At 48.8% G+C, this 22,243-nt stretch overlaps 2 protein-coding genes across 6 annotated transcripts; both read right to left on the bottom strand.

The window, feature by feature from the left end:
• Positions 1-336: 336 nt before the first annotated feature.
• CUNH21orf62 (chromosome unknown C21orf62 homolog) lies at positions 337-20,107 on the bottom strand. Of its 5 annotated transcripts, none has more exons than XM_042031481.1 (2): positions 20,019-20,107; positions 337-3,717 (listed from the first exon to the last, which is right to left on the bottom strand). In XM_042031481.1, the coding sequence occupies exon 2, from the start codon at positions 3,645-3,647 to the stop codon at positions 2,979-2,981; it is 669 nt and encodes a 222-aa protein (XP_041887415.1). In that variant the 5' UTR covers positions 3,648-3,717; positions 20,019-20,107; the 3' UTR covers positions 337-2,978. The 5 variants fall into 5 exon arrangements, with proteins under 5 accessions (XP_041887415.1, XP_041887418.1, XP_041887413.1 ...); XM_042031484.1 differs by having other exon boundaries at positions 337-3,714; positions 20,019-20,038; XM_042031479.1 differs by lacking the exon at positions 20,019-20,107 and adding an exon at positions 19,679-19,767.
• LOC121666219 (interleukin 18 binding protein) lies at positions 15,160-22,164 on the bottom strand. Its single transcript, XM_042031485.1, has 6 exons — positions 20,855-22,164; positions 20,629-20,691; positions 20,366-20,431; positions 19,999-20,128; positions 19,762-19,888; positions 15,160-17,347 (listed from the first exon to the last, which is right to left on the bottom strand). The coding sequence occupies exons 1-6, from the start codon at positions 20,976-20,978 to the stop codon at positions 16,952-16,954; spliced, it is 906 nt and encodes a 301-aa protein (XP_041887419.1). The 5' UTR covers positions 20,979-22,164; the 3' UTR covers positions 15,160-16,951.
• Positions 22,165-22,243: the final 79 nt, after the last annotated feature.

Raw genomic sequence — 22,243 nt, 5'->3', positions numbered from 1 at the left:
TCTCCCGACACAAGATGGCGGCGGCCGTGATGGTGCGTTGGTGGTGGTGCGGGTCGCTCTAGTCATCCCTGGCCCCGCGAGCATGGCACCGCCGCCCGCAGCGCCCCCTGCCGCCGCCTCGGCCACCGGCGGACGGAGGGCGCGCCACTGCGCCTGCGCGGCGGGGAGCGCGCGGAGCGGGGACTCGAGCGGCCCGCCCCGCCCCCGCTGCTCCTTCACGGCCGCCGCCATCTTGTGTCGGGAGAGCAGCGCGACACGGGCGGGAAAGGTGGGTGGGAGGGGCGATGATGTAAGTATAACGTGAGTTATATTAAACAAAAGGTTCGTCATACGAGATGAGTTTGTTATACAAAATTAGTTTTATTATACCAGGCGTAGGCACGTTTTGGAGACGTTGCTCTGGAAAAACTCTGTGAGCTTCTAATGCAGTACTTCCATAGGGCAAAGCCATATAAAATAGAACTGGGAGAATCAGGTTCTTGGTATCCGCTGGAGCAGAATAGGGGCGTTGGAAAGATCACTGCAATATCGGTGCTGTGGATTTCTGTAGTTGAGGATTTTTTGCTCTTCCCAGGAAAAAAGCCCTGCAGTACTTACTTACTTGGGCACTGGAGTAAAAGGTCTTTTGCACCAGCCTTATTCAGAACACTACAGTGGCAAAAGTAACTGGAACTTTAATTTGCTCTGATAGAAAGCCCATGGATTTTTTAACCTCGTTTATTCCCAACAAGGCCAGAATACATACATCCTCAGCTACTGCTGCATGTGTGAATTTTTGGACACCGCTGTCATGGCAATGGGGAATTACTGTGATTTAAGCACATTTTTTACCAGAGGGCAGCAGATCTTTGCTGAGGAGAAAGCATTGGTAACATTCAGAAATCAATATATTTGTGTGTACCAGCCCTTTTTTTTTTTAAACACAACACTATCCTGTGCAGGATTGGTGAGTTGCTAGTTTGTGAAGGCAAGGTTATTTCTCTTGCACAGACAGCTGGAGAAGGGGGTTCCTGGGCAGGTGACATGAATTATGTGTCTGTAATACACAGTCATGAGAGGTATCACTAGAAATATTTGGAATTTGGGGGAAAAGGCTTATGGTTTGTTGCCAAGGTGCTGACAAAGGAAACTACGTCTGGAGTTCGGTACCCAGATTGCAAACACTGGTGTGCTTAAATCTATTTGCAATTGCAAATAGACCCCGTTAATTCCATCATTAGTACATTGTTGATTTCAGTGGGAAAGCTCACAGTAATGGGGGGCGAGCATGTGTTTAAGTCTTCTGAAAAATTAAGTTTTGCTTCCTAGCAGAACTGCTTCATCATTGATTACAGTTATATCAACATGACTATTTAAAATAGAAATAGTCTTTCTTTTAACTTGTAGCAGTTGCACTGGTTCCTCAGAATCTTGACAGCCATTCCCCTAAGTGGACAGAGAATCCCAGAATCCCAGAATGGTTTGGGTTGGAAGGGCCCTTAAAGACCAGCCAGTTCCATCACCCCCAGCCATGCACAGGGACACCTTCCACTAGATCAGGTTGCTCCAAGCTTCATCCAGCCTGGCATTGGACACTTCCAGGGATGGGGCAGCCACAGCTTCTCTTGGCAGAAGTTTTCTTATATTTTATCTCAGTTTCATGTAATCCATTGCTGGCAGTGCAAGGCTCTTACGACTTGCTATTTTAAAGCCTTTATTGTACTATATTGGTGGATCCAGTTTTAATCATATCTCACAGAATGCAAATCCTGTAGACATGGGCAAGGAGCAGCCTTTGAGCTATTTTAATAGTCTTTGGTGTATGTTTTTCAGGGAATGACAACCTTTCTCATGCAACACATCTGAAAACTGCCCGAAGCCTCGCCTCCTTTGTCAGATGAGAGTCATTGGATTGAGTATTTCTACTTTCTCACAGGGGAGAACATGAGCAGTTTGTCATTTTCATAAAAGTTGGGAGTTCCTGCATTTGGGGAAATTGCAGGTGTCAGCACATCCATCATGCAGGTGGCAGCCTTTCCCTGGAAAAATATGGATCAAATGAAGTGGTCCAGTGGAGAGTCATCAAGATGGGTAGGGGCTGGCACATGTGACTGTGAGAAAAGTGTGAGGGAACTGGGCATGCTCAGCCTGGAGAAGGGAAGGCTGAGGTTCATACATGCAAAAAAGTTTGCCAGTGAGGACAGGCAAGGCAGTGGAGCAGGTTGCCTGGTGAGGTTGTGCAGGCTCCATCCTTGCGAGCTTTCAGGACCCAACTGCTGAGCTGCCTGGTCTGATCCCAGAAGCAGTCATGCTGTCAGCAGGGGATTGCACTGAAGATGACGCTGAGATTGGCCCAGTGTTAGTAACACCAAAATCGTGAGTTCAATCCTCATATAGGCCATTCATTTAAGAGTTAGACTTGATGATCCTTGTGGGTCCCTTCCAACCCAGAATATCATGTGATCTGGAAATAAAGATTATGTGTGAGATAAGGAAGAAAGGACAGATGCAGGGAAATACCTGCCTTCACAGAGGGAAGTCCAATACCTCTGTTTCCTAAATCTCTGAGTGTAATGGGAGTAGTTTGCAGCTTGCAAAGCAACTGTGAATTTACCTGCTGAGCTGCCATCTAACCTGAGTGATTCTCTGGGGGGCTTGGGTTCTTCTGCAATGGGACCTACACGGTTATGCCTTTTTCTGTCCAAGGCACAACCTTAAAACAAAATTTATCTGCAGATTTCAATTCTCAGCTTAGACTATATAAACAAAAATACTCTAACAATGCTTTGGAAAACAGTTGTTTCATATTTACTTTGTTCTGTAAGAAAGAGTTTGCTGAATTAATCTGATGAGTCTCTTACTTCAAACACTTCCTTGTAGAGTTCTCTCACAATCCCCTAACAGCTCCTCCTGGACAAACCGGACAGACTTAAAGGCATCGCATTCCTCTAACTCTTAGCAGGTTGCCATGCCTCTCACTACTGACTGTGTTAAATAACTCAGTAAATGAATGTTACAACGTAGCTCTCGTTATCTGAGGTTGAGAAAACATCAGAGTAAGGGAGGCTGGGAAAGTGCTTCATGATATTAGAGACGTTTTCCACACTGTATGACTTCAGCAATGAATAGCCATTGAAAAGGGAGGTATCCAGAAAAGAAATATGTGCAAGCATTTGCCTGTCTTTGTTGTGCACCTCAAGCAAGTCTTCTTTGTCATGGTTGTTGTTGCCGCAGATGGTTACACTCTGCTCTGGAAATTGTCCCTTGACCTTGTTTACCCGGAGCTTTCGAAGTCCCCAAATGGCCAGATATTCCGTTGGGAGAGGAGTGGTGCCACAGAAGGACAGCTTCAAATCCCACAACCTTGTGAAGTTGAGGACCATCTCCAGCACAGAGGTGTCTGTGAACCAGATGGTCAGGTGGCTGTTGTAGGTAGTTTTTTCCATGGTAGAAGGCAGCACTGTTTTGCAGTTGCACATCAAGTTTGCCAGGCAGTAATCACAGTCACGGATAGCCACAGAACAGCTGCAGTTGCGAACTGTGTTTTCCTTAGTGAAAATTAGCGTGTGGTTCTTCTGACTTCTCACAAAACTGATGTGTATGCCAAGGAACCTGGCCAAAATGAGAGCCAGACAAATGGAGAAAGCAGGGTAGGCTATTGGCTTCATTAGCACTGGTGCCAAGCTGTCAAGTGTCTCCTCCTTTTACTGAATGATTTAGATCACTTGGCTTTACCTACTGAGGAAAAACAATTTCTTTATTATACTAAAGATCTCTCAATGGTTAATATTACTTTGCTTTTCCACTCATCATCTGTTGCATCTATTCAGAGCCATATTGCAGTTCTGTATCAAGGGGAAAAGCACAACCACACTGATTTAGAAAACAGATTGTGACTAAAGTTTGGGATTCTCTTTTCGCTCTTCTTTTGCTCTAAATGATTTCATCTGCTTATAAGACAGCTTGTACACTCTCTTGTCTATGCAGACAGCTCCTGAGCCTGGCCTGTGCAGAGGTAAGGACAGGACAAGGAGTTGTGCAGGACAATTCCTGCTTGTTTCTCCTTTCTGCTTTCTTTGCTTCCCACCAGACAGGGGTGACAAAGAACCCTGTTCTCCACTGAGTGAGGCAGTCTGAGAAGAGCTAGAGGCAATAGTTTTGTTTTACACCTGAATTGCTAAGTAACCACTGTGATAACCTTTCCCTTAAACTGAGTGTGGGATATACTGGGAAAAGGGAGGGAGGGAGGGAGAGCAGTTAAGGGCGAAAGCATTGCTGGACACTGCGTATATCCTTCTGAGCTATGTGGAGTGCTGATAAATCCTGATTTTGATCCATGTGAAGCTACATCTGCTCCAGCCTTAGTCTGTAAGTTTTGAGGACCAGGGACCACCTCTCATTATGTCTTGGCACAGCAACTACTATAGGATAGATCCAGGCTTTTTCAGTTGCTCTGCCCCCACTTTATTTATCGTGGCAAAGCAAAATAGCAAAGCAAAATAGCAACTCCACACATACCTATGACAATGGAGCAAATTTCCATCCCAGCATGGGCCATGTCAAATGGTTGGGAGCATGTTTGGTGGGATTCTTGGATTCTCAGCTGCCAGCCCGTTGGTTTTCAGAGTGGAGTTGGATTTTACTAGGAGCATATGTGTTCTCCTGACATACTATTTGTTATATGATGGTACAGGCAATGAAGCAGAACGCAATTTCTTAACACAAATTATAAGGAGGTTGGGAAGTTTGTCTAATTTGATGTAACTGTTTTGAAGCACCAAGAAGCATTAGAGACAAGTTTTGACCAAAGATGACAGGTTCTAGTGAAAGCAGCAGTAGGGCACATGCTGGACAGAATTTGGTCCTTATCATGTAACAAGATTGATTCACATCCAGAATGCTTGTCTCCAGCACTTCAGAAAACATGGCAATACATCTACAGTTTTGTAGACTTCTGTTATTAATATTGTTCCTGTTACTGTTTGTTTTATTATCTCATTGCTGTTTCCAATAAACTGTTCTTATCTCAACCCATGAACATTGCCTTTTGTGCCTCCAGTTGGAGGTGGGGGGAAGGGATCGTGGGAGGCTTTTTTAGTGGGAGTACTAAATTGGAGAATACCATTCCCAAACCATGACAGAAGGATGCAGACATTTAAGTTTTTAAATCAAATATTTAATCTATGTTGTGGAACATACCAGAAATTCCAGTCCAACTGTTGGCTGATGTTTAACTCCAAAAGTCAGACTCACCCAAGCTGTAGCTGTTGTGGTATTGTTATTGCTAGTAATGTTTCCACTATCTAAGCATCTAATCATATTGAAAATCCTATTACTAGACCTCCACACTGCTTATTTTCTCAGTCCTGAACAGTGGCTAACAGTTGTGATAGACCAGAAATCTGTAATACCAACACAGCTTCACAACTAAATGAAATTATTTGGATTTTTCTGTGTTGGAGGTAGTATTTGCAAGAAATTCTAGACAAGGTTGACAACATGAGTTTGGACTAAGTAAGAGAGATTCAAACTCCCACCTGTGTCAAAAGGAGTGATACTGGTGATACTGCTTTTTCCACTTAACATTTGAGGACTTTAATATTCATAAAACATCAGACTAAAATACTTTGATGCATCCTCATTAGTTTTAACTCTTGTTTCCTTTATTTTTCTCAGTACCTGAAGAGTGGAGAACCTTTAAAGTTCTCTACTGGTTTGCAGCCAACCAAAGAAAATTCTATTTCAGGTTTAGCTTAGCTGATAACATTCGAGCTCCATTCATCAGAATCCAAACAAAATTCTAAATTCTGGCATTCCAGGAAATTTAATCTCTAGAAATACTTTCTATCCTTCTCTGCTCCTTGCAAATCATTGATAGGATGAAACATTCCTGTCCAGTTCTCAGGATTTAGTTTCTGTGTGGCTTTGGTGAGGGATGTGCAAGAAGTGAAATATATGTTGCAGGTATGTGTCTGTGAAGTGTCAAAGTCACCTGCAATGCATCTTTACTTTACTAACTACTATCCACAGAAAAATGTGCATTATATGGTTCTTAATCAAACCACATTGCTGTCTCCACTGCTTAAGGCTTGGAAAATTATTTGCTTTCATTTTTAAGGATGGGGGAACTGCCTTCAGTGGGGCTCTTGGAGATACACAGAGCCCTTTGTTGTAATATTGCCATGAAGATGAAATAAAATATGGGGTGATTTTCTTGCCTGTTGTGGTTCTGTGTTCTCCATCATTTCCAAAATTAAAAAGAACATGGAGTATCTTTAGAAAAGTGGAGAATGGTGTGTGTAGTACATCTTTCCACCATGGTCGCTCTCTGAGCATTACCCACTTCCCTTAACAGAGATAATTTATCCCTGAACTCACCAAAATAGTTTTAGACGCAACCTATAGAAACACAAAGAATGCAACAGACTGTGCTAAATGTCAAGAATTCCTGTGCAATTTTCTAGGGAAAACTGGTGGGTATATCTTCTCTTCCCTAAGTTTTCAGTAAAATTTAGCTAGACTTTCAGTATAATCAGTACTACTATTTAAAGTTTAATCCACCTGACACAATGGATTTTACAACTGGTTTCCATAAGCTATTTGACATTTCCTTATGTAACGTAGCAGCTATAGAAGTTCTGTAAAAATCATAGAAGCCTTTTTCAGCTTTCTAGTTTATATTAGAAGACTTTTGAACTCAGGAAACAAGAATAGGATTTCAAATCTGAACTTGGCAAATTATCTGGGTGCTCTTCCCTCACTGATGGGTAACCAAAACCTACCCGCTTTTATGTATCTGTTCTGGTGAAAAGAATAACTCCTTTGTCTACAGAAGCTCAAGCTGAGAACAAGCTGGTTTGCATTTTATCTCCATATAATTGTCCAAAACAGCTGGTTTAGACCATCATTCTTGTCCAGCCTTATACCCACTGTTCATCAATGCTTGAAAGTGGCTGGAGTAATAAAACTGGTAACACATTTGCATACCAAAAGTGATTGAACTTTTAAATTATGAGAGAGATGATTGATAAATACATTTTTATTAAAACACAGAATGACTCTGTAGCCTAAATGTGGCATGCACTGAAAGAGTCTTGGACTACTGCTGAAGGTTTGGTTTAAACTTTCAGTTAAAAGAATCTAGAGCTCTACCAGGCTGCAAGGTGACCTCCAGCAGAAATAATATCGCCTTGGTAAATACCTCTCTTTGTCCAATCCAGCAAAAAATAAATTTGTCTGAACAGATGGTGGTTTATTCTAACCACATGGTTTCTCCATGGTGGTATTATTTCTAACAACATCCCAGACAACCATGTTTCAAATGATGCATGCCCTCCACTCAACTGCACTGGTATTCGTTCTAAGTTGGTCTCATACAGTCAGCTAGAAATTACACAGTGTTTTGAAATTATGCTCTGTGATTGCAATGTTACCTTTTATGAGTTACTGGTCAGTTTTTGTTCCAGTGGTAAACTTCAACAAATTCCCCCACCCCTGCTTAGGTAAATTAGAGATAAAACCTACATTCCTGTCCTTGCCATCTTTATGTGCTCTGGTTTGGAACATACAACTAGAAGTAGAAAAAACAAGAGGCCAGTAAAACTAGGAGATAAACAGCCGCTGGGCCCTTTCACCAACCACCACCACCCCACCTTGCTGCCCAGAAGCAAAGTGTGGCAAGCACTTAGTGTGTGATAATGAAGTGAAAAATCAGTGTATAAGAACACTGTATAAGAACTCATTAGTGCCTTGAATAGTAATTAGACTGTATTGCCCAAGAGGTCTTTTCTTATGCCACGGTAAGCTGTCACCCACATTCACTAAGCAGTGGTAGCATATTGCTACCCCCTGGAAATTACTTATAGTTAATCCAATTCTTCAAACAGCTGAGAGTGTTTCCACAGCAGTTACCTGCCAATTACAGCATTAAAACACCTCAGAAAAGTTTTGAAGTGTGGATTTTGGTTTCTATGAACTGAAGATACCTCAGTTCTGGTTACCTCAGAGGGCAAAGGTTCAGCAATTACAAGAAGAGTTTTGATAGAAACTCTGCCACTGAAAGGGCTTTATGGTAAATGGGGAGGTGGAAGTGAGATATGGTTGAGATCAAAAGATACTTAATTGGCCTGAAGATGTTAATTATCAAGAAGACCTTGGTGATTAGCATCATTTTCTTGATTTTCATCTGGCTGAAGTCTGAAGCTACCACTGTTTTCCTTGTAGACATCCCTGGGAGTGTTCAAGGCCAGGCTGGACAGGGCTTTGAGCAACCTGATCTAGTGGAAGGTGTCCCTGCATATGGCAGAGGATGGAATGAGATGGGCTGTAAGGTCCTTTCCAACTCAAAATATCCTGTGATTTTATGAGGGGCTGGGTGAAGGAGAGGCAACTGCAGCCCAGAGCTGGGATGGAGGAATGAAGGAGAAACAAGGAGTAAGAATCCTTCCTCAACAAGTCAGGAAGCTCTTTAACAGGCACAATATACAGAAAGAAAAAAACCTGAGCTCCTGGGGCAGTTTTTTTGCTAACTTTACAAGCCTGTTTTGACAAAAATAAAGGAAAAGAGAGAACATTTCTCTAGAAGAGCCCCCCATGCTGCTCTTTCTGTGGCTCCTGATTAGTGTGGTGTATATCCAATCCAGTGTTTGTTGTTCAGTAATGAGTTGTTCCTTCCATGCAAGAACTAGCAGAAAACTAGATCCCAGAAGCTGCCTCAGAGTCCCTGCAGCCTGCAGCGCTGGCCTGGGAGGGGTAAGGCCACTGCTGCTTTGCAGCTGGAATCTCTGCAATAGAGAGGGGAGAAAGGAAGCTGTACTCTCTTTGTGTGCAGCACAAAAATCCCAATTATTATAGGGAAATTTTGCTTACTTCTGGTAGCAATAACCTGCTTCTGAAAAAAATTATTTTGAGTGATCTAAATGTAGTAAATCATGTGTTCATTTTTTTTGTCCTGAGTGGGGGCCTCTTAGGTGAAAATCAGACTAGATATTGATAGCAGCAGAAAATTATTCGTTTGATTGTTTCAGCCAGGCATGGTTTTAGATGTGTATCCTCCTTCCACCAAGGAAAACCCTGATTTATTATGTGTTATCCCAAAATTTTTCTAGTACAAGATTCCATCCCTGTTCCTTTTGCTTCACAGGTTTTGACTGCTACAGGAGATTTTCAGTGCTTATTTAGTAGTAGCATCATTTCAGGTTTTCGAATTTGCTTTAATAATTCCACTTTTTTTTTTTTTCCTAATTGTAGGTCTGTCTATTAAGAAAGCTGCAAAAAAACAGTAAAAAGCCTTTGACTATTGTGTGAGAATACTACTATCACAAGGAAAGTTTATCCTATTCAATGGAAGTTCCAAGCCTATGAAATTAATTTCTTCACAGGGTGTTTTCTTCCATTCTTTCTTCAGAAAAAAACTAATTAAAACCCCTCATTGATCACTTGTGCTAACATACACCCATCTGAAAGTGCTGTATTAAACAAAGAGGACCTTGAATCTGTATAATCTTGTGCATCTTGAGTAATGTACACAGGATGAATAGCAAACCCACCCAATTTAGATCAAAATGGCATTTTGAACTGAGCAGGTGTTAAAATACAAGATTACAGGAAAATGCAGTGAGTCAGTCCCTTAATAAACCTAATCTGAGTCTTGACTGCCGAGCAGCTACATAATCTGACCAGAAAGCCCTAGGGAGACTGCGGCCTTAAGGAAAACAAAATGCTGGGTTTGCTGGTTTTGCTGCATGGGAATTTTAGGAATTCCTAAGTGGGCTGATGGCTGAGAGGAATTTTGTTTGCTGTCTCTTTGGTTGAACAACTACTATACTTATTTAGTTAGTCCATAGATAAGTTGAGGCAAATAAGTTTGTGATCAAAGCTGAAGTTCTACAGCCTTTCAGGCTGCACTATGATCCATTCTTGTTGTCAATAGCTTGAAAATTATATTTGTGTCTGCTTGTGCAGCAGAAGCTGGGGCTACTGGCATTAGGTTGTAGCAGTGGAGTGCTCAAGTGTAGTGAAACAAATTCCTTCCCAGCAAGATAAAGTAGATAATACTGTAGCACTGAACTTGAACAATACACTGACCCTTGAAATATTCACTGTATGGGTATTTTGATACTCAGGTGTACACAGACTCCAGAACAGGCAATTCATCTATAAACACCTCTGTAAAATCCTCAAGCCTGGCCATCCTATGCAAAGCTTCTGTCCGCAGCAGAGGCAAACGTTACAGCAGGGAAGGCTGTGACATGGAACTGCAGGGAGGCAGAATATTAGGAGAAAAGTCAAAGGAAAGGAGGAAATCTTCTCCTCCCAAAGAATTGGGAGTGGTGATACCTCCCTTCTTCCCCCAGATGAAGGTCACCCTCAGCAGTTCACGGCCTGATTATTCCCAACCCTGAGAGAGCAGAAAGGAGGCATGTGCAAGATCTTCATTTTCATGCTGTGTTTCCTACATGCAGCCTGCACTTTTCCTAATAAAGAGCAGGGGACCCAGATGAGTGGCAGGATTTGCTTTGCCAGAACACACCTGAAGCTATTCCAGCTTGGAGGTGTGCACAGTACATGCTGTCTGGAAGACGGACATACACTGACCTGGGTATTCACATTTGAATTGCATCAGGATAAGCATTTACATAAATGAAAAGTGAGAAGGAAGTGTTACAAAGCTTTACCAGCATGGGAGGAGAGAACTGTTCTGCATAGATGTAAGGTAGAATGATTGGTGGAGTTGTGCTCCCTGGGATTTAAAGTTCAAGTATTCAAAAAAACTCAAAAGTGTGTATCCATCCATAAAGCATGAATGTGCAGGCTCACAAATGCACAGGTGAATTGTATTTTCATACAAGAAGTACTTTTGTAATTGTAAGGGATGCACAGTCAAAGCCCTGTTTGTTCATGTGTCCTCAGAAAGGGACACCTTCTGGGAAGCCAGGTGTCCCAAGGATGGGTGGTCAGCACTGTCCAAAAAGGACTTATCCTTGGTGGCCCAAGCTGAGAACTTCAACACTGAAGTACTTACATTCATTTTTAAAAGACTTTTTTAAATTTTCATTTTTTTATGTCAAACCAACTACTCCCTGGAGCAAGGGCACTTACACTGACTGAACTTTAGGAAAGAAAGTTTGACTACAGTTTTGGTTATTTCCCAGTAACCTTTCTAACGTGACCTGGGACAAAAGTTGAAATTAAACGTTACATGAAACTAAAGATTTGCTAATCCCAAAACATAATGCTGAAAATTACAGTGTATTGTAGCACTTGGGTTTCTATTGTTCAAATCCTAAATTAGGGGAAAAAAAGTGAGAGCAGAAAGCTGCATGATCACAAAGCTGGTATGAAATATTAGTGGTCACTAAGCAGCTGGAGACTGAAACTCTGGAGCAGGGCACCTTGGGGCCAGATAGCTCAGCTCTGTTCACTCAGATAGTGGATGTTGTCATTGCCATTGAGACTCCAGAGCTACACAGAGATAGTACATTTACTTTAGTTTGTCCTTACTGTATCACTGACTTTGTTTATAAATTAAATTACAGAATAAAACAGAGGTCCTAGATGCTCTTTCCTCGAGCCTTCTCTTCCAATGCTCTTCTCAAGGCAGTTTTTACTGAATAAAATCTCAGCTCCTGTCAGCTGGAATAATTCCCATGAAAATTCCTGTCCCCTTTAAAGATTTGTCTAAAGGAGTCTTTGCAAAATGGAGCAAAATCACCCCACCATTCTTTGTGGTTACTATTCATAGAACTATTAATTATTACCTTAGGCATACTAAACAATTGCAACACATGAAAGATAAACTTTGCAGAATATCCTACTTCACCTCGACTACAAAACAACAAATTTCAAACAAAAATACCTGCTAGGAAGAGTTGGAGAGGGAGAGATGGCCTCGTTCATAAAAATACAAGCTATTAAATGTTTCTCTCTTATTTACCCCTCTCCTTTAGAGCCAAAACAGTGACTTACTCTTTCTCTGGATGCCAGCGGATGGGTTTGTCTGTGATCAGTTTCCCGCTTGGCTGAACTTCTCAGCTGTGGCTGGGAGTGGGGTCAGTCTGCAGGGCAGGCAGCAGTGCCTTGTCTCTCACTCGATGCTGCTCTTTTATGTTGTCATGAGCCAGCACCCCATGGCATTCCCCCACCAGCCAGGAGTGTGGTCCAAGGTCTGCCCCAACCATTAACACCACCCGTGCCATTCTGTCAGGCACGAAGGGCTGGCCTGGAAATGCTCAGAAGTGCCAGCCAGCTCCCTGCTCGCTCTGTGAGGGGAGCTGGGGTGCTTGGCTGCTGACCTGTGTTCACAGGGGATTGGCCAGCCTGGTGTGCACAGACAGAGGCAGGACCTCTGGCACTTTGCTCCCCTCATGGCTCTGTGCTGGCCATCCACCTGGGGAGCCCTGTGACTGTCCCCATGGGACATATTCTGCTCTGTCTGCTTCCTGGGGCTTTGAGTGGAGGTTTAAAACAGAACTTCAGGCACAGTTGGAAAGCCTGCTCAGTCAACTGGAGGGAGTAACTGGAAAGCCGTAAGAGGAATGCCTGAGATCACCTGGCTTGAGGAGAAGAGGAGACTGTGAGGGGAAACCTCATAGCAGTGTGCAGCTTCCTCATGAGGCTGCAGAGGGGCAGGCACTGATCTCTGCTCTCTGTGACAGTCCCAAGGGAATGGCCTGAAGATGTATGAGAGGAGGTTTAGGCTGGATATTAGGAAAAGGTTCTTCCCCTAGAAGGTGGTTGGGCACTGAACAGGCTTCCCAGGTCATGGCCCCAAGGCTGCCAGAGCTTAACAAGCATTTGGACAATGCTCTCAGGCACAGGGTGGGATTGTTGGAGTGTTCTGTGCAGGGCCAGGAACTGGAATCAATGATCCTTGTGGGTCCCTTCCAGTTCAGGATATTCTATGATTCTATGAAATTTTCAGTCACAGCTTATCAGAGGCACAACTGGCTCTCAACTGTTCAAACATTGTGTATGCTTCTCCACAATCCAGCATGGAAAATGCCACCTTTGTGGCATGTTTTACATTCCTGTTTTCACAGCAGAGTACCTACTGAATGCTAGAATTTCTGCTGTTAGCCTGGGACTAACTGTCCTGAATAAGCAGAGAGATTATTTGCAAGGACTCATGAGCAGCTTCACAAGGAAATGCAGTAGGAGTACCCTAAAAATAATCATGAGGCAATGTGCTGTGGGACAAAGGCACTCTAGTAGGGCACATGTAAGGAACAAAGACTAAGATTTGCTGTGGTTCAAATGAAAAGATATTTGCTGCTTTTTCAAAAATGATGCCTGGCCTTTACATGCCCCAGGTCCCTCTGGGAATGGCCGATAACTGGTACCACTGAAAGGGCATTTGGCCAAAGTCAGGAGGAGTTAGGATGCCATTCAGGGCCTGGACATACAGGCTTTTTTTTTATCTAGCAAACAGTGCACCTGGCCAAGCCATGAGCAGACAGTTTCTCCAGAAAGCTGTGGGAAATGGTGTCAAAGGCTTTACTAAAGCCCAGGTAGACACATCCACAGCCTTTCACTCACCTACTGAGCAGGTCATCTTGTCACAGAAGCCAGGTTGGTCAAGCAGGACCTGCCTTTCACAAACCCATGTTGGCCAGGCCTGATCCCCTGGTTGTTCTGCATGTGCCACATGATGGCACTCAGGATGGTCTGCTCCATCACCTTTCAAGGTACCTGAGACTTTTCCTCATTCTTTGTCTCTGTGTTTCCCCAGCCATCCAATAAAGGAGATTCTCCTTAGCCCCCGTTTTGTGGTTAATGTATTTATAGAAACATTTATTTTACTGTCTTTTACAGCAGTGGCCAGATGGGCTTCCACTCTTCTCATTTTCTCCCTGCATAACCTCATGATATCCTTGTTGGTTTCCTGATTTGCTGCCCCTTCTTTCAAGTGTCATAAACTCTCCTTTTTACTCTGAGTTCCAGACAAAGTTCTCTTCCTTCTGGCTGCTTCTTTCAGCATACCCTGCTCCTGCGCCCGGAAGATTCCTTACAGCACGTTCAGCCTTCCTGGCCTCCTTTGCCCTTCAGGACAGCATCCCAAGGGACTCTGTCAACCGGGCCCTTGAACAGGCCTAAGTCTGCTCTCAGGGAGTCCAAGGTGGCAGTTCTGCTGACTCCCCTCCTTACTGCTCCAAGAATCCAAAACTCTATCCTTTCATGGTCACTGTGCCCAGGGTAGCCTCCCACCATAGTAACATGCACTAGTCCTCCTCTCCTGACAAACAGCACATCCAGCAGGTGCCTTCTCTAGCTGCCCCCTCACCAGCTGTGTCAGGAACATCTCTTCCACACACTCCAGGAACCTCCTGAACTCTCTCCTCTCTACTGGATTGCCCCTGTGAAGACAAGGGCTGGCCATCATGAGACTTCTTGTCTGCCTCTTGGTCCTGGCTGGGTGATCTGTACCCAGCTCCCACCTGGATATCTGCCCTGTTGGCCTTCCCCATGATTCTTACCCACCAACCCTTGACACTTGCATCACCACTGTCAGGCTCTAGACAGTCAAAACACTCCCTCACATACAGGGCTACCACACCACCTCTCATTCCTTGCCTGTCCATTCTGAAGAGTTCATCACCATCCATTGCACCACTCCAGTGGTGCCAGTCATCCCGCTATGTCTCTGTGATGGCAACTATGCCATAGTTTTCCTCTTGCACCATGCCTTCCAGGTTCTCCTGTTTGCTGCCCACGCTGCGGGCATTGGGGCAGATGCACTTCAGCTGGGTTATTGATCCTGATGCCTTTTTGGGGAGAGAAGCTCCAATTCCTGAGTGACCATTCTCAGGAGCTTCCATGGTTTCTAGCACATCAATAACACTTGCATCCTTGCCGCTTCATGGATCTCCATTCCCTACATCTACTGAGATGGTAGCCTGAACGACCTCACTAACACACCATCCCTCAAACAGCATCAAGCCACTCCCAGGCTTATCTCCAGTGACCTGGTTTTTATCTCCTTTCCCCTTCAAATCCAGTTTAAGGCTCACTCAACATGGCCTGCTAACTCCTGCACAAAGATCCTTTTCCCTCTGAGGCAGGTATACCCAGTCTGCCACCAGTAGGCTTGTTGTCATCTAAACTGACCCATGATCAAAAACCCCAAAAATTCTGTTGGTGGCCTAAAGCCAGGGATTTGTCTGTACAGCTTTCCTGTTTCTACTCTGAGCAGTAGCCCCCCCAGACCAACCTCCCTAGTTTTACTGCTGACCATGACATCCTGTGGTTTGGAATATGCCTGGGGTCAGTTGGGGTCCAATGTCCTGGCCATGTCCCTTTCCAACTCCTTTCACACCCACACCCTACTTGCTGGTGGGGCAGCGTGAGGAGCACCAAAGACCTTGATGCTCAGCACGGACTGAAACATCCCTGGTTTATCAGTGCTCCCTCCAGCAAAAATCCAAACCACAGCCCCAGGAAACAAATGGAACGCCTCCTCTGCCCAACACAGTACCTTCTCCATCCCTTATTCTATGCTATGTACATCCTGCTCAGGTCCAATACCCACCACCCCCTTCCCACCCTTAGCTATCATGCACAGATATCATTCCCCTCATCCATGGACCACTACTATGAAATGTACATAAAATGCCCATAAAATGTCCACAAATGTTCACAAAATCATAGAATCTCAGACTGGTTTGGGAGGGACCTTAAAGCTCATCTTGTTCGAAACCCCTGCCATGAGCAGGGACACCTTCCACTGGACCAGGTTGCTCTCCATGCCCTATCCAATATCGAACATTTCCAGGGATGGGGCATATACTTGCTCTAGTTTGGCTTTCTGCATGGCTGCAGTGCCTCTAAGGGTGTACCTGCTCTTTGGTGGCTTATGCATGGCCACACACTTTCAGGTGTTCCAGCATGACCTCCAGCACAGCTACAGAAAACTTCAAGGTGTACCTTCTCTGGCATGGTCTTATCCTTGGGGCACATTCCCTTCAGAGGTGCTCCTGCTGCAGCACGGACATACCCACAGGTCACAGTAAGCAGAAGCAACCACTAATGAGAACCAGACTAATTTACAGTAAGGCGAGCACAGGAGCCTGTGGTTTTACTTTCCCTTCCTCCTTAGCCTCCAGGGCTGCCCTGGCCAGGCTCTCCTCCCACCAGAGCTTACTTCTTGTCCCAGGTGCCCCGAGGGGACAGTGTCTCCTTCTCCTCACCAGAGTCCCCCTAGCTGGATTCCTGCCCTCAGGCAGGAATAGTGCTGCTTGTACTTCCCCCACTACAGCAAATCCTCTGTGTGCCATCCCAGTGAGCCCCAGGACCCCTCCTCCTCGGTGTCCCCAGCACCTCCAGCTCTCATCCCCCTGACCCCTCATCACCCATTGATAACCCCCATATCTGGCTGTTGTCCATCTCCCTGCTGGCTGACAGGGCCCCTCATCTGGGGAGGACCCTGCTCCTGATGGACATGAACCCTGCCGGTATTTGGGGGTGATGGGCGAGCATGGCCAAGTTGCTGCTACCAGCATAGGAGGAGTCAGAGGTGGCTGAGCCACATGACTGATAAAGTCTTGGGGGTTCACTTTGGCTTTGGCGCCCAGCTGTAGGCTGCCATCCCAGTGTCATGAGCCTTGGTCCCATGGTCCCACTGCTTTGTTTCTGAACCTCCAAGCGTGCTGTGCCCTGCTGTGCAGACCTGGGTCCCCAGGGAGAGGTATTGCTGCTGACCTGAGCCACAGCCTACGCTGTCCTCAGCAGCACAACAGGGATTGGGGGAAGCACTGCGTGCTGGGTCAGGAGCACCCCACACCCATGCACTCAGAGGGTCAGGACATGCTGCTGGCTGGGACCCAGTAGGGCTGCTCCACCCAGCAGGGTGACACAGCAGGGCAGGTCTCAGCTGGTGCCGGCATCAGCGTCTGGGTCAGTGCTGGGACATGTGCTGAGGAGGGGCTCTGGACTGTGATGCAGCTGGGGTGCTTTCCCCCAGCCTGCCCTGCATCTCTCAGCAGCCCCTCCCAGGCCCCGCCACTCTCCCTGAGCTGACCTTGCTCCTGCTGCCACACCTCTGCAGCCACTTGAGCAACCAGTTGCTTCCCTGTTCACAGCACCGTGGCATCTGGGGGCTTCCCTCAGGGTGGCTCTGCCCTGATGGAGCATCTACCCTGATGGAGCAACTGCTGGCCAGGACCCTGGCTGCTGGCAGCCCCCCACACCAGCAAGACCTCCACCTCATCAAGGAGATGGTGTTGGACATGGCCCCCACCTTCTTAGGTGCTACTGTGTCCACAGGAGCATACCAGTGCCACCAATCTATCCGTGTCAGCTGCTCCACCTCCACCTTTCTCTGGAAAACAGGCAACCTGCCCTTCAACTGGGATGCCATCTTCATGATGGAGACCTGCTACAGTGTCCCTACCAAGGACTTCTTCCATGAGGACAAGGAGGTCCTCATCCCGCTTTTCCAGATGTTTGAGGTGGCTGACATTGCCCTCTTCCAGCTCTGTTTCTGACTGTGCTCAGCACCTACAACTGTGAGTTTGTGAGAGGTGATGAACCTGCAAGACAGTCTCTCCAGCCACTGGGCCACGGGGACATGTGGCAGGGAATGGTCCTGTCCCACCAGCCCTGCCAGGACAGGGATGTCTCGATCTTGGTCGTGGGGTGGGCAATGGGGGCGTGTGCCATGGGCACCATGGCCTTGAGCATCTCTGAGCTGCTCTGACCTGGGGTTTGCACTAGGATCCATGGGCAGCAAAGTGTGACACAGCATGGCATGGCACAACACGAGATGGCACGGCATGGCTGTGCTGTGCAGTGAGGAGCATGCTGCTGCCATCACACTGCAGCAAGGAAAAGGGTCGGGGATGGAGCCACCAGCATCACAGGGACAGCAGGACAGAATGGGGGACACAGAGATATCCACACACAGTCCTGCACAGCAGGTATCTGTGCCCAGCTCAGCCTGGCCATAGTGCCACTGCCCCCAGGATATTGGCTGAGCCTGGCAGAGGCCTTTGCTGAGTGGCAGCTGGGGTGTCGGGATGCAGCTGAGTGTGGGGTCTGTGAGAGGCTCTCCCAGGGATGGAGGCTGGCACTAACCGAGCCTAGGGGGTGTAGCAGGGCTGCCTTGGGCGAGTCCCTGCCCAGGTGGCTGCGCCGCTGCTTGCCTTCCCCTGGCTCCTAAGAGTCACTGTGGGACTGGGGTGTCCCCAGGGGGCTCCTGTGGCTCCCTCCCCATGAGGGCAGCTCATGGGGGCTGCATCTGGAGGCTTCTCCATCCCCCCCATCCTTATCCCTCACATTCTGAGCATCCTGAAGTGTGACGCCCATAGCCCAGGGGTTGCTCAAGGGGTTCGGGATCTGTTCCCCAGCCTGTCCCACAGCCCAGGGGGGTTGCAGCCCCCACAAGCACCTGAGGGAGCAAGAAGGAGGCTGGCACCCAAGAGCAGGGGCCCTGCCAGCACAGGATTGTTAGGGGGGCTGCCCCATGGAGCAGCAGATGGGACTCAGCAATGCCATGCTGATGCCATGAAGATTTTTGCCTTTTCTTTTATACCCCTGTTATACCTTTTACAACTTCTGTATTCCTAGTGCTTTTTGCCTACATTCTTGGACTTGTTTGTCAAGCTAAGAGACTAAACATTTTAGAAGCTTCGTAGTTAGGGATCAGTGTGCCTCAGACCCCAAGGTCCTCTCCAGAACACATTCTGTAAACCAAGATAGAACCATCCAGGGGAAGGTTCCTTGGGGAGGGGGGCTCACTTGAGCCTCTCATTGGGGAATCTTTGATAGATATGCTAATTAGTAAAGCCTATAATGTTATACCCAATGTTGGGGGGGAAGAAAGAGAGACACAGAGACACAGGGAAAGACTCGGTGGGGTGCATCTCGATGCATATGACCTGGATGTGTACACCTAAGGATCCTTAAAAATAAATACCAAGGTAAAATCCCTTTTCCCCTTCTAACCATGTATGCCTCTTGATTTTAAGACCAGGAAAAGGCATGAGTTGCTGGCGACCACGAAGGGACCCTAAAGACCTTGAAACTCACAGTCTTGGGTTGGAACACATCTTGCTTTGCCCCTCTCTTTGCCGGCAAATTACAGAGGAGCCAGAGCAACAATCTAAGACTGTGACCAGGACTTTAGGACCCAGCACGAAAAGGCATCAATGCTGGGGAACAGCCCCAACCCCCCAGGTGCAGAGAGGGATGTGATGGGCCCATCTCCCGGGGCCCCTGCAGCCCAGGCCTTCCCTACCCATCCCCTCCTCCAGGGCAGGGCACAGCCATGCTGGCAGGTATTCCCTGGGCAGAACTGGGACTGACTGTGGCTCTCCAGCCCTTCACCAGGCAGGAAGGGGTTCAGGAATGGATCCTGCCCTTCACAGGCACCACGGCTACCTCCTCTCCCTCCCTCCTCATCCCACAGGTGCCCTCTACACCCATGGGCAGCACCATCTCCAGGATGCAGGTAACACTGGGCAGCCTTGACGTAGTTTAATAAACTCTGGGGTCCCAGAGCCAGCTATGGGCAGGGCTGGTGCCAGCCAAGGCAGCGCTCCTGGCTCAGCTTGGGGCACCAGGAGCCCCACTCACAGTGGGGTCAGCACATGTGGGGCCAGCACATGTGGGGCCATGCAGTCCCCAAAGCAGGTAACAGAGACGGGTCTCTGGAGGTGTCACATGCCCAGGCAGTGGTGTGGGGCTGTCAGAGCAGGGCACTCACCCAGCATGAGTTGCTCCCCCATCTCAGCCCAGCCCCGCACTCTTGCCAGTGACAGGGGCCAGTGCTGGGAATGGCCATCGCACCTCCCTGGTGTCGACACCGAGGGGACTGAGCACCACGCAGGTGAAGTTGGTGTGCAGGTGCTGGGTGTTGAAGGAGCTGAAGTGCAGGTCACGGTGCAGGGCCAACCCTGAGCCCTCCAGCGCCTCTCTGTGGACCCAGTGGGGACCAATCAGTGCCCACTCCAGGCTGGCAGACCCTGCCCCAACCGGGCCTGCCCCACTGTCACTGCCCCTCAGGACCCCTGTCCCCACACTCACTGCACTGTCCCCTCACGCACAGCCCCGTCCGGGTGCAGGCTCTCCACGAAGGAGCCGTTCTCCAGCCAGTAGAGCAGCGTCAGCTCCGGCAGTCCACTCAACGCCTCGCACGACACGGTCACGCTCTCACCTGCAGCCGGAGGGGGCCTGAAGGTCAGGGGGGCTGCAAGGCTCCCCAGTGCCCCCCAGGAACAGGCACAGCCCCCCTCCCCAACTAAGGGGAACATCCCCCCACCTCATCAGCACCCCGAAATCTTGACTGTGGGTGGAGGATTCACCTTGTGTCTGCTGGAGGCTGGCACAGGAGTTGACCCCCACTGCAGCCTCTCCACCCTTAGGCCCTGCCATGGCAGCGAGGGTCTCTCACCTGGGTGGGGGGGCTCTGCCGGCATCCGCAGGATGGTGATGCTGGGCGGCGGCAAGGCCATGGCACCTAGGGGAGCAGAGTGGAGTGAGGCGGGAGGTCAAGAGTGACCCCGAGACCCCACATTTTTGTAGTGGGTGAGGGGGCACGGTCCCATAAAGGGACAGGGGCACTGCTTGTCCCCAGACCCCTGCACAGGCCTCTTGACGGGCATAGAGCCCGGGGCTGACCTTAGGCTCCCCGGCCCCACAGTAACCCCCACTTACCTGTGCAGCGAGCGGCCAGGCCCCAGCAGAGCAGGAGGATCCAAGCGGGGGCTCCCAGGGGCCCTGCGGGCAAAAATGGAGCTCAGTGCTGGGCACACAGGGATGCTCCCCATGAGACTGGGGCGGTTCCCCCAGCATTCCCTGAGCCTGGGATGGTCCTGTCCTCTCAGCATCCTCCCAGCTGGCCATGGTCCCCCCAGCATCCCCCAAGTGGAGGATCCCGTACCCTCGCATCCACCCAGCACCCCCCGAGTCTGGGATGCTCCCGTACCCCCCAGCATCCTCCTTCCCGGGTCCCTCAAGTCGCGGCTGGTGCTCCTCAAGGCTGTCTGCCCACCGCTCCGGTCCATGCGGAGAGACCGCGGCTCAGACACGGGGCGGCGGCGCTCCGGCCCGCGGCGCTTTATCAGGCGGCCCGGGGAGGGGCGAGAGGCAGAGCCGTGACTCACCGGGAGCCGCCCTCGGTCCCGGCCGCGGCGACGTGGCGCGACGCCACCACACGGGGACCCGCACCTGGACGCTGATGTGTGTCGATGGGTCCTTTGCCGCCATGTCCCCAAGCCCCCAGAACGTGCCTAGTGTCCCCAGCACTCCATGTCCCTGGGCTCTCTGTCCCCTGCACCTGGGGGTACACAACCCTCAGGCACTCCCATGACCGGCATCCCATGACCCTCCCCGCCCCACATCCCCCCCTGCCCCTGAGGGAGCATCCTTGGGCTCCCCAGGGATGTAGGAGTGGGGCCCAGCTGGGCCCCCCAATGTCCAGCACATAGGGCGCCGGCTGAGTGTCACAGGATTCTGAACATGCTGGTTTGCTCATCGGTGCTTTGGGATCAGGGGCAAGGCACGGTCTGCACAGAAGGAAGGTGGGTGAAGCCCCCAGGAGACTGAATAAACAATGGCTGGGGGAGCCTGGGTGCTGGCCCCTGGGTGGCCCAGCTGGTGCAGGACAACATCTTAGCAGATAGAAACCCCTAGGGCTTTAGTTCTCGGCTGCGGGAAGTCTCAGCAGGGGACTGGCTGTAGCAAGCCCTCTCCTGTGTCCCACAGCAGTGCCCCAGCCCCAGAGCCAGCCCCGTGACAGCAGACGGGGTTTCAACAATCCACTGTCTACAAAACCAGGGGCCAGCCCCTGCACCCCACTCCCCAGCAGCGCCAAAGCCGGGAGCCAGTGCAGGCACAGCCATAGGGCAGAAGCAGCCACTTGAGTCACAGGCCCTAGCAAAGGCCTGGAAAAGTCCCTAAACTCCCAGTGAGTTTTGTTATCCCTGTTCCCAGCAGAGCAGGAAGGTGGCAGGAACAGCAGTGTGATCTTGGAGACCTGGCAAGCGTGATACATTCCCAGCCTCCTGCTGGGATGAGGCCAGAGGCTGCATCTTCCCCACAGCAACCATGGGTATCCAATGGGCAGTGATGAGCCAGAAGCAGCAGCCAGCTCCTCTGCCACCTCCCTGCTCCCACCAATACCAACCAACCAGCTGAGCTCTGGATCCTACAGGGTGAAAGAGGTGGGCAGGAAATGCAGATAGGTGCTTGGTCATCGTCCACGCAATATCCTTCCCCCGGGACAGATGAAAGGAGGAACCATGGCCTTGCCCCGCAGCAGGGAAGACGA

Source organism: Corvus kubaryi, unplaced genomic scaffold (assembly GCF_017639235.1).
Source record: "Corvus kubaryi isolate FWS band 111438036 unplaced genomic scaffold, C.kubaryi_AGA036_p1.0 37341, whole genome shotgun sequence".
In the NCBI taxonomy this organism is placed as follows: Eukaryota; Metazoa; Chordata; class Aves; order Passeriformes; family Corvidae; genus Corvus; species Corvus kubaryi.
Note: the sequence above shows the minus strand (reverse complement) of the source record. Positions and strands in the feature narration are given on the sequence as shown.